Source organism: Perna viridis, chromosome 5 (assembly GCF_037379345.1).
Source record: "Perna viridis isolate PV_CMFRI_1.1 ecotype Kerala chromosome 5, ASM3737934v1, whole genome shotgun sequence".
NCBI lineage: Eukaryota > Metazoa > Mollusca > Bivalvia > Mytilida > Mytilidae > Perna > Perna viridis.
The window spans coordinates 40,313,099-40,325,866 of NC_142449.1; the positions used below are offsets into that span (position 1 = coordinate 40,313,099).

The window sequence follows — 12,768 nt, forward strand, 5'->3', positions numbered from 1 at the left end:
AAAATTGTTGGACAACTCCTTGTTAGAGTTATTGCCCTTGAAAGGCAAAATGATAACCAGGTGAACCATTCAGACTCCTGGGAGCCTTTTGACCAGAAATTGTTTTCTAAATTTTAGCTGCAAATGTATTCAGTATAATATAACACATAATGCCTTAAGTAGTGGTTATTACACCAGAATTACCCTAGATTTTGTCTCATGCAATATATATCTATACTTTGTATTCCTTAATATTTAGAATAAAATGTACATTTATTGTTTGTTTGATTTAAGTAATGGTTTAAACCCTATATTGTTTACCTCACATACCATATATCACATCCATAGACTTATAACACACATACCCTATATCACATCCATAGACTTATAACACACATACCCTATATCACATCCATATAACACACATCTAGACCTAGATCACATATGGTCATTTTTCCCCATCACTAGGAGTGAAAGAGGTATGCTTGCAAATTTACTTTATCTTTAACTGTTTTTGAGATAATGCAAATTGATCCATGAAAGCACACTAAAAGTGTAAATTAATACTTAATTTACTATCAAAATATAGTGCAATATTGTATCAAAACTTGTTGTTGTGTTCATAATGAACTGTAAGTTCCTTTGTTTGAGTGTTTCAAAAGCACATGCCTCAAATGAACAGAGATCAACTAACTGGTAGTATCATGCTGCACTTGGCAAAGCATTTTATTTATAAGTGCAGCATACCTAAGAAGAAATCTCCGAGTTACAATAGGTATGAATGGAAGTGATGGTTTTATAGGCCATTTACCAGGGAGAACATCATCATAATTTGTCAGAACTGTCATTGTCACATTACAATACTTAATTACCAATTGCTGTGACATTTTTAATGCTTTTGTAAAAATTGTCTATGATGTAGTATTTCAAAGGTAACAGGAATAAAATGCCTTCAAAATGCCCATAGAAGATAATGTTGTGTGCCATGTAAGATCCATTCACATTCATTTTTCTGCCATAGGTCATCTTGGCATAGAAATTTGTCATTTCAGGAAGAAATCCATGAACACATGCCTTAAACAACAAAGTTGTACAAAATTCCATTTGTATCAACATTTGTTTCATGACATTTGGATTTTTTTTCCAGTTGATGGTGTTATATTGCATGCTGTAGAAGACACAGACATGGTTAAAGAATTTGTTAACAATATGGAGAAAGAATTTCAACATTTGAAGTTGAAACTAAGACTTTTTGAAGAACTTGCAATACCAGGGAGAGGATGTTTTGCCAGTACTGAAAAAGTATTTGAAACCTGTAGATATTTGTTCGTTTTCATGACGAAAAACTTTGAAAAGGCTAAGATGGAAAATTTCTTGCATAATATTCTACTCCGTGAAACCATAATGGAAGATGAAAAGAATGAACGCTTGATTCCTGTTCAAGTAGATCCTGAAGTAGAAATATCTATACTTGCAACGACTAATCCTCTTAAATATAACTCCTACCTTGCAAGGAAAGGAGATGAATCGTATTGCAAAATTTTTAAAAATATCATAACACATGGAAGGAACAATTTTTTGACAATGTAAGTAGGAAATAGTTGGGACTTCAAATTCATATTCATTTTCCTTATATAAATTTATTATATTCACTAGTATTAGTAAGATTGATTGATTGGTTATGGTTTAATGACCTATGACAGGTATTTCATGTATTTCATGATGAGAAAGATTAATTAATCAAACACATCCTGCTTTGTACTAGTCCAAAACACTGAGCTGGATCTTTACTGTGCTCACAGAATCAACAGTCTACAGGTAGGCATGCCACCCACACTATTCTGTCTCTGAGCTGACCCTGTAACTCTGCCCCTTAGAACTATGTGCTTAATGAAGAATCAGTGACTGCCATTTTAAAAGTCTTCAGTATGAATGGGATGTCAGTGGATCCCCCACTCCAGGCGAGCATGTAACCATGAGACCACTAGAGTGGTCAGTGGATCCCCCACTCCAGGCGAGCATGTAACCATAAGACCACTAGAGTGGTCAGTGGATCCCCCACTCCAGGCGAGCATGTAACCATGAGACCACTAGAGTGGTCAGTGGATCCCCCACTCCAGGCGAGCATGTAACCATGAGACCACTAGAGTGGTCAGTGGATCCCCCACTCCAGGCGAGCATGTAACCATGAGACCACTAGAGTGGTCAGTGGATCCCCCACTCCAGGCGAGCATGTAACCATAAGACCACTAGAGTGATTAGTAGTAGCTATAGCATGAAGTTTTATGTGACTCTGTGTAATAGAGTTCCTGTAGTAAGTGAATTATAGACAAATCCAAAATAAACTTGTCTTTTGGAATGAATATTTTATAAGATTTATTCCATTAAAAATATGAAATTCCCTTAATATTTCTTCCATTTGGAACTGCTCTTTGACACCTTGACATCCAGGGTGCCAACCACACAGTCACTGGGCCCTTTAGTTCACTCATATTGATTTTTTCACCTTTAAGTTTAGGTTCATGTACTGGTACATATGGATCAATTCTAGATTTATTTTTGATACTGTAAATTTAGAAATATTCTTAATTTTACTAATGCAAAAAGATGCCATTGACTTAAATACACAATAACTGAAACTTGCATTTTGTAATTTTGTCATTATTTCTGCATGGTATATCTGGTAATAACAAAAACATCTGAAAATATTGTAGTGTATATCTTTTGTGGTCTTCCATCTGGCAGCTGGCTTTTTCATGAAAATTTTTTTACTACAGTAGAAATCCATTTTTATTGAAAATTGGCAGCAGTTTTGATGATGTGAGATTTTTTTAGGTGATTATGTAATCATGTACATGTATATAGACAAGTTAGTATGGGGCCAAAAGTGTTGAAGAGAAACAATTTTTTCACATTAGTACATGTACTGGTACTTTGTATACAAATCATTAATGAACTTTCAATTAATAACTGTTATACCAGTTCGCATTTAATTTCAAATCAATGTCAAAAATTTAATTTTTACATGACTACAAAAAATTGCAATTGTATATGGTATGGCAGTATCTCCATTGTCGTCGCCTATAGACCCTTGGTTTTGGTGCGATAATTGGAATAAAAAAATTTACAACATATTTTCAAACATCAAAAGAAAGGTTTGTAATTATTTTGGGGGTTTTGGCCCCAATTGTTTTGGAGAAATGGGCCCAAAAAGTGGTCAAAAAAAGTTTTCCAAAGAATTGAAATATAGCATATGGATATCTTGGATATTGTTCCACAGTATTCGATACCACTATGGTCATACATATATACAGGGATTGATTTCCAACTCTTTAGGGATGAGTGACCAAAAAGGTGTCACAAATAAGTGTTTTCCTGACATATGGGCAACAACTTTGACTGTGAGTAAATATATGTTTTCTAAATTGTATTACATGGTGTCATACCACAAAAAGAAGACTGGGATTGATTTTTGGGGCTTGTGACTTGAGCCAATTAAGAGTTTGGGGCCACAAACAAGTATTTTTTTCTGATTTCTGAATGATGCTTTGAGGAAAAGGAATAGATCTCTTTAAAATTGCACCACAAAGTGCCAAACCTCAAAAGAAAGGTTGGAATTGAAGGTTGTGCCTGGAACCATTTAGGAATTAGGGGCCAAAAAGAGCTAATTTGGTTCTGGTCAAATGTCTTTTCCAAATCAAATTTTAAAGCTGTATCAAGTTTGAAAGGTGTGTTCATACTTGCTCAAACTGTCCAGGGTTCACCCACTCTGGTCATATCAGGTTGCACCCTGTGAAGTGTAATTGTACCCCACGAAAACAAATAGGAATTTCCCAGTCTGTCTGTCCACATTCCTTGTAAGTGCAACTCCTGCTTGACGATTCAAGGGACTTTGATGAGATTTTATAGGAAGGTTGAGTATCATATGTAGATATGCATGAAGTAATATAAATATTGTTGGCAGACTCCAAGGCAGATCATCCAAATGAATAGTTTTACATGTTAAAATTTTGAAAGCACAACTCCTCCTAAATTGCTTAAGGGATTTTGAAGAAATTTTATAGGAAGTTTGGGTATGATGTGTAGATGTGCATGAAGGATTATAATTACTGTGGGAGGACTTCAAAAGTAGATAATCCAAATCAAGGGTTTTTCATGTTAAAACCTTTGAAGAACAATTGCTCTTTCACTCAAAGGATTTTTATGTAATTTTATAGGAAGGTTTTGCATCATATGTAGTTATGCATGAAGGAACATAATTACTGTCTAAGGACTCAAAAGGGAAATAATTCATATTAATGGCTTTACATGTTTTTTTTTAAGCACAACTCCCAGTAAACCACTCAAGGAATTTCCATGTTATTTTATATGGAGGTTTGATATAATATGTAGATGTGCATAAAGGAATATAATTACTGTTGGGTGACTCCAAAGGAGATAAATCCAAATAAAAGGTTTTGCATTTGAGTCTATTTGAAGTGGGGGTATTTTCTTTGTGAGCTTGCTTACAGTATTTCTAGTTTAGTTTGGTATTTATGTTTCCTTTTAGGAGAGATTTTCTTTTAGATGATGAAATGATATTATCATAATTGTTGTTATATAAAAGATCATGTATACAAATGTTTTCTATAGAAAGGAAAATTATACAGAAATGATCCTCTCTAGTTATATCACTGCTTCTCTTGAAAATATAAAAAAAACCTGTAAAAATAAAAAGTGAACATTCCATTATTTCTCAAAGTAATTGGATGATCTTATTCCATGTTTTATAAAAAAAAAAGGGTATTTTAGAAAGGAAATGAAAACTGTAGAACTTGTAGTTTAGAAAAATACTTTCCATAGGTATTAAGCTTTTAAAGAGAGACATTTCTCATTTAATATAGTTTTTAAACTAAATTAGATACTTAACATTTTTATATACTTTATTGGCACAAACACATCAACATAAATGGCCAAGGCCCAATACTTACATGTATGTAGAACATATGCAAACTCCCATTGATGTATAATATGTTTTTATTAAAATGTGAATTTGTACTTATAGTATTGAAACAACTAGTTACTAATAAGTAAATAATTTGACATGTAATACTGAACTATGGTAGCTTTGAGATTACCTCATAACATTTTTCATAAATTAAAACATTTCAACAATTCAACAGTTGCAAAATTTATGGGAGGACTCAGAAGAAATAAAATGGAAGTGTCTTGTACAATGCAGGGGTATTATTTAGTGAGCTTTAATTTGCTTGCAATTTATTGTTGTTTGAATCTGTTGATGTGTTAAAATTTGTTATCAATGTTATGCTATTTCCAACTTAAAAATGTTTAATTTACCATATCCATATTTCAAATGGCACTAGGAATTGGCCATCCTAAATTTTTTGGTAATAAAATTTAATCCATGCAGTCTTAGTAATTACAAATGTACTATTATTTTGAAAGTTGTATGTCAGAGTTACTTTTGGTATTATGCACATAATGTATAGTCAGTATATAATACCGGTAAATAAATAAGACATTTTGTGTGGTAATAAAAGCAATACCTTAGTCTCGCCTTCCACGACACTTTTGTCACAGACAAGAGAATATTATGTGCATTGGATGACACCAAATACACTTTTGCTTAGTTATTTCCCACAAGTTTGGGAGTATATAGGAATCACCTCATCTGTCTGTCCATCCATCTGTCCATCCATCTATTCACATGTCTTGCAAGTGCAATTCCTCCTAAACCACTCAAGGGATTTTGATGAAATTGTATAGGAAGGTTAAGTATCATATGTAGATGTCCATGAAGGGATATACTTACTATTGGAGGACTCCACAGGGATATAATTTAGCTCAACTCCTCCTAGATTGCTTACAGGATTTGAACAAAATTTTTATAGCATGGTAGATGTGCATGAAGGATTATAATTACTTTTGGATTACTCCAATGGGAGATAATCCAACAAGCGTTTAACATAAGGTACCAGTATCGTATTGCATATCCCTGAGCAGGTGTACGTCAAAACATGGATGCTATAAAAATATAGTGCATTTTCTTTCTGCCTCTCTACAAACTAATATTTTGTCAAAAGATATGAACAATGACTTATAAAATAGAGCAAACATCACACTGTAAGATGAAGAACTTTTTTAAAAGAAAATCTAACATAATATCATAAAAATGTTCCACTGAAAAGGTTGGTTTGGTGAGTGCAAAACGAAAGTGAAAGTAGGGAAAATGGCTATTTATAGTTCGAGACTACTTTTCTGTCCGATCTTCGTGGACTCACCCTATTTTCTTTGCGGGAAATTATTTTTTCACATGTCCTTAGAAATGCTACATAAGTGAAAGTTTTATTGAATCAATTTACATATTTTTTAAAAAATCCTAAAAATATGCACTTCACTATAGAAGTCTATGGGAAAATTAATATGATACTGAGACCATAAGTCTATTTGAAGCAAGGGATATTCTCATTGTGAGCTTGGTCACAGTTATTCAGTATTTCCAGTTATTTATTGTAATCTTTTTTATGTACATGTTTATTTTAGATTCTGGTTGGTTTATTTATATATTCAATTCTTTGATGAACATATTATAGTGTACTACTATCCATCATTCTGTTTGTGCTGTATATTAACTCAAAAACACCTTTAAAGTTTTTTTTTATAAATTTTTGGTACAATACTTTTCTTCATGGGGAAGTTCCCATTGAAAAGGGGACAGGAATTATTGTGTGTTTAATTGAGGCTGTTTTAGTCTAATTTTTATGACATTTTTAGATATATTTTCATACATTGTTTGAAGACTAATCTTAATGGTGTTATTTTAATGTAATATTTCAGTATTATTTTTACATGTAAATATTGAGTATATACAAATGTATGTGAATATTTAAGGAATGACTATTAAATTTTTTGGTCTGTGAAGAAATAACCTCAATCATGTGGTGCACAATGAATTACATGGATAGAAAATATTTCAAGTAGACCAAAAAAATGTGGCATTCATTTCCTATAATTTAATTTTAGTATCAAAATTCAACAAGCATATCATAAAAAATGTAGATGACATCATAGTTACATCACAAAATTTTGTCTGAAATAAAATTTTATGTAAATACATGTAATTTCTCCAGTGATAAAGTTAACTTCTTGGAATAGAGTGGTCTTCCCTTGACTGAATACCCATCACCTGAATTGGACACTTAGATTGAAATATACATGTATATGAAATGATAGAAAGTTTAAATCTCCATGTTAATAGTTCAATTAACTAAGATATTTCAGATGATGGTCATTTAATTTAGAAACAAAAAAGAAATGATGAAATGTAACAAATGCATCAGACTGGTGTAAAATCTAGATACCAATAAGTAATCCAATTTTTAATTTGTCAAAAAAGTTTTCATCTAAAATTAATAGGAGAGTTCTTCATGATGTCATCACTTACCTGTGATTTGGATTTGGTTGGCAAAAAATCTGTAATGTGGTATGGGGCATCAACTTTAAATCACCATAACTTTTTCATTTTTAAAGATAATTGAAAAATTCTTTTGGTTCCCAAATTTGCTAATTAAATTCTTTGTATCCATGGAATTTTAAAATAAATATTTTGTAATTAGACTATATGTGCATAAGATTTTAATTGGAATTTTATACGAAAACAGAGTTTTACATATAAATATCACTACAAATTTATTTTTCAAGTAAAAGAGTTATAAATTCACATTCTAAATATGAATTATTTTACAGAACCAAAATTGGATATAAAATAACATAGTAATAAAGTTTTGAAAATTGGGTTCTGATCATGAAATGGTCAATTGTTTATTTAGTTGTTTATTTGCCAACCCATTTGACACTTAATGATATGCAAATTAGAGAATATGACATCACCAATGAGATTGGCCAACTCTCCCATATGCAATAAATTTGTTTACAGACAATAAAACAAGGGTTTTTTCTCTTATAAATTACTTTTGAGTACATGTTGAGATATATCCCATGGCTCAAAGGGAAACTCATATTTTACTCATCTGACTCCACTCATTACAAGGTTTTCATTACAAGGAATTCTTACATTAAACAAATAGCAATAAATGTGAAAATTAATTCCTATTATGAGTTGGAGAATTCTGTACAACTTTATGAACAGAAAAACTGGATTCAGTTTTGGATAAGAGATACTCAAAAAGTTTCAGCCATGAAGTACATATAGAGCTCACAGCAAAACTAATGATAACAGATTAATTTTAAATATGCAAATGATAAAATGATAGAGGAATTTCAAATCTACTCATCTGGTTTGTAAAATATAGAAAACTATTTGCAAATATATTACCAATCATATACAGAATGGAGTGTTATAATTTGCAATCTGTAATTTGATTGCACTGCATGCAGGTGCTAATTTCGACTCAAAAACATTATAGACAAAAAACTGGGCATGGTATAAACAGCATTTAATAGCAAGCGGATATGTCTGAGAGTGAGAACACATATAATAACTCAAAATGATTTAATAATATTTTTTGTGATAAAAAACACTAAATAAAAAAATCATGGTCTCAAGGGCCTGTGGTTCTTCGTAGAGATTCCTCAAATATTGTAAAAAAAAATAAATTCAAAATCATCTTCCAAATATACTGAAAAAGATATTTTCAAATTTTTTTCCCGACAACATATTTGTTCAGTTTGGTGGACGCATTTTTCAACAAACGGTCGGAAGAAAATATGCTCCTCTACTTGCTGACCAATTTCTTCACACTTATGAGGCTGACTTTATAGATGATCTGATCCAAAAGAAAATGTATCTCTTAGCTGTATCCTTGAATCCAACTTTCCGCTATGTCGATGCATGACGTAGTATCGTTAAACAGTCCTAGTTTCGGCGATGTTCTACATCGCATCTCCAAGAACTTGAGATGAAAGATACTACAAATTAAACACCGTGAAGTCAGCCTCATATCTTGACCTATACACCTAGAGGTCGATGATAAAGACAAACTATTGACCAAACTATATGACAAACACGATGACTTTTCATTCCGTATTGTCAGAGACTTTATAATATGCATGAGATTTTTGTCAGTTTACCCTATACAAGTCTTCTCCAAAATGCAATACACCTTAATTCACTTCATATCAATTTAAGAAGCTCATACATGTACATAGCTCTAAGAGTTTTATCGGCCAAATGTTTTTTGCCATACCAAAATTACATGTTTTGGTTAAGACAATACCAAGATAATTGAATTCTTTAACAATTTCAATATCAGCGGTTCCATAAGAGAATTTTAAGTCTTTGCCAAAAACCGTGACTTTTGTTTTATTTGCATTTACGGTCAATTTCCATGTTTCACGATATTCCCGAAAGGCATTTAATTGAGCTTGAAGATCCTCTGGTGATTCGGCTAAGAGAGCGGTATCGTCGGCATATAAAAGAACAAATATTTTCAAGTATACTTCTAATTCTCTTTCTACTTCACAGGAAACTGTTTGTAATCCAAAATTTTTTTTTCGCATGATTTTACAATTTATTATTTTGCAGATATTTTGGGTATTCTAAACATTTTTGCACGGTGGAAATCGATTATTTTATCCATTTTCAAGGGAAAAAAATTGAAAAAATCGTCAAATAGAAAAGCACAATTTTTTTCGGTCATAATCCCAAAATTTCAAATGATGTCCCGAAAGAGCATCCATACGTCGAATTGAAGGTTTTAAACCGAAAAAAAAAAAGATCTGCATCCGTAGACAAATTTAAATTTTTTTCGCATGATTTTACAATTTATTATTTTGCAGATATTTTGGGTAATCTAAACATTTTTGCACGGTGGAAATCGATCATTTTATCCATTTTATCCATTTTCAAGGAAAAAAATTAAGAAATCATCAAGTTAAAAATCACAATTTTTTTTCGGTCAAGATCACCAAATTTCAAATCATGTCCCGAAAGAGCATCCATACGTCGAATTGAAGGTTTTAAACCGAAAAAAAAGATCTGCATCCGTAGACAAATTTAATTTTTTTCGCATGATTTTACATTTTATATTTTTGCAAATATTTTGGGTAATCTAAACATTTTTGCACGGTGGAAATCGATCATTTTATCCATTTTCAAGGAAAAAAATTGAAAAAAATCATCAAATAAATTCAAAATCATCTTCCAAATATACTGAAAAAGATGTTTTCAAATTTTTTTACCGACAACATATTTGTTCAGTGTGGTGGACGCATTTTTCAACAAACGGTCGGAAGAAAATATGCTCCTCTACTTGCTGGCCTATTCCTTCACACTTATGAGGCTGACTTTATAGCTGATCTGATCCAAAAGAAAATGTATCTTTTAGCTGTATCCTTGAATCCAACTTTCCGCTATGTCGATGCATGACGTAGTATCGTTAAACAGTCCTAGTTTCGGCGATGTTCTACATCGCATCTCCAAGAACTTGAGATGAAAGATACTACAAATTAAACACCGTGAAGTCAGCCTCATATCTTGACCTATACACCTAGAGGTCGATGATAAAGACAAACTATTGACCAAACTATATGACAAACACGATGACTTTTCATTCCGTATTGTCAGAGACTTTATAATATGCATGAGATTTTTGTCAGTTTACCCGATACAAGTCTTCTCCAAAATGCAATACACCTTAATTAACTTCATATCAATTTCTATTGGGTATATACTAAGGTCACCGTAAATCGTGTTTGTAATCCAAAAATGTTTTTTTGTCAAAAGAAAATCTTCCAAATCATTCAGAAAAATTGAAAAGGTGACAAGTTTTCTCCATGTATTACTCCAACTTCACATTTAAAGTAATCCGATAAACAATTGTTATAAAAATACATGATTTGATAATACATATTGAATATAACATTATACATTTTGCCATTAACCTCATTAATTAATAGTTTGAAGAAGAGATCATGTCTCCACACCATATCGAATGCTTTTTTCAAAATCGATAAAAGCGCAGTATATTTTTTTCTTCTTAGATCTCAATCATTTATGGTATTGTCAACTTTCTTTTCGTCTGTGGCAACTTCCCTTCAGCACCTGCGTATTGAGTTTTCATATCACAACTCCGACGTTATGCCAGAGCTTGCTCTAACTACCCAAACTTTTTTTTATCGCGCTATAGAATTAAATATTCTTACAGGTTTATGTTGCTACAAGATAGTTGTCTTCACTACAGAAGTTTCATGGTCGTCATCATGAACTCGTTGATCGTTACGTTGTATTCACTGCACCATGAAAACTTAATTGTTCAATTTGTCATAGTTTTTCTTTCCTCACCACAGACTTGACTTTTTAAGAGCAACACGGTGCGTGTTTCTAGGATAGCAGAGGACGCTTACCCTACCAGTACATCTAGTTCATGCTTCCAATTTTTAGTGGAGTCTGACTTGCGAATTTTGCGAATTACTTTGTTGCTTTGTATGTATTATTTTGGTTATTTTATGTTCTTTATTGTGTTTGTCTGTTTTCCATGTCTGGTCTTCGTCCCTTGATTACATTCTTTTGATTTTCCCTAGAATCTTGGTTCCTTGATTACTCTTCAATACATCCATCTTTTAAGTTTGTGTACACGTTGTAACATGAAGCAATCCTTAGTTACTGTTCAATATTGATCAGATTGCTGTATACTGGGATAATTTTTTTTTCACATTGGCATTTTTTGGAATTGAACACGTGCTCGTGAGGAACACCAAAACCAAGTCAACAACAAGTGACTGTTTAGGCTAAAAACCACTAATTCCACTTCCCATAGGCTTCTATGCTAATTTCACAACATTCAATGGCTTCTCTGGACTTTACCTTAACTTTAACCTGCAGAGGACTATATATCAGCATGATTCTACATATGTCAGCTCACAATCCTCAGAATGGCATGTGGGGTTAGCAGACTTGCAGTGCAGTACTGGTCACCTGAAGTGAAGGGTCTATAAATAGCATGGGAAATCCCAGTGTTTTCACAAGATAGGGGTATATTTAAAAATCATTATGGAGATTAGGCTTCACATCACAAGAAGCAAAATGCACCTATAAAATGTACAGAAATGTTTTTCCTTTCAGAAACTGTTTAAATTTTTTAAATAAGATGAGAACTTTTTTCACAGCACTATGAGGAACAGGGGTAATTTCTGCGTAGGACTATTTTTGCGTACGTTCCAAATGCTCATTGGTTGAATTGGTGGTCTGTAACCTTTATGCAACTTCTACGTCTTGGCAATAACTGGGTGGCCTTAAAAAATCTGCTTTGACAATTAACTGGGCCTGTAGTTTTGTGTTATTATTTTTTATTATTTGCTGATTGCAATTGATCAATTAATCTGCTGGGAAAAAAAATCATCGACCAAGTATTTTGAGAAATATTGAACGGTCCCTTTTAAAAGCTCTGTTAAGTTTTTATTATTATTATTATTAAATTAGTTTCACAGTTGCGAAATATAAATACCACAGAACTGTGTTTCAAGAATATCACTATCTACTAGAATTTGAAAATTAACAATAGGAAAATCAAAATCATCTCTTTTCGAGGCCGCAACCAGGGGACGGATGCGATCGCGCACGCCTCTTGAAAAAAACCAACTTTGATTTACATCTTAGCCTGTAATTAAAGAGAAATCATACCAGATAACTAAGTAAAATTGCTTATCAGTGATCAGTTCGCAATCCATTCAGAAAACCTGGCTACGTCCCTGTTTTTGTTGTCATTGATAATAAGAGTACTTCAATTATTGATAGATCTGTCGAAGTTAGGACGACACTAAGGGGTGAAT

At 32.4% G+C, this 12,768-nt stretch overlaps 1 protein-coding gene across 5 annotated transcripts in view; it reads left to right on the forward strand.

The window, feature by feature from the left end:
- Window positions 1–7,774, forward strand: part of LOC148617484 (uncharacterized) — a 40,422-nt gene extending 32,648 nt beyond the window's left edge. For 4 of the 5 annotated variants that reach the window (XM_088585197.1, XM_088585195.1, XM_088585198.1 and 1 more), the window contains one exon: window positions 1,127–7,774. In XM_088585197.1, the coding sequence (XP_088441323.1) occupies window positions 1,127–1,569 (443 nt within the window). In that variant the 3' untranslated portion in view covers window positions 1,570–7,774. The remainder of the gene's footprint in view (window positions 1–1,126) is intronic. The other variant, XR_015922514.1, reaches the window with a different exon arrangement.
- Window positions 7,775–12,768: the final 4,994 nt, after the last annotated feature.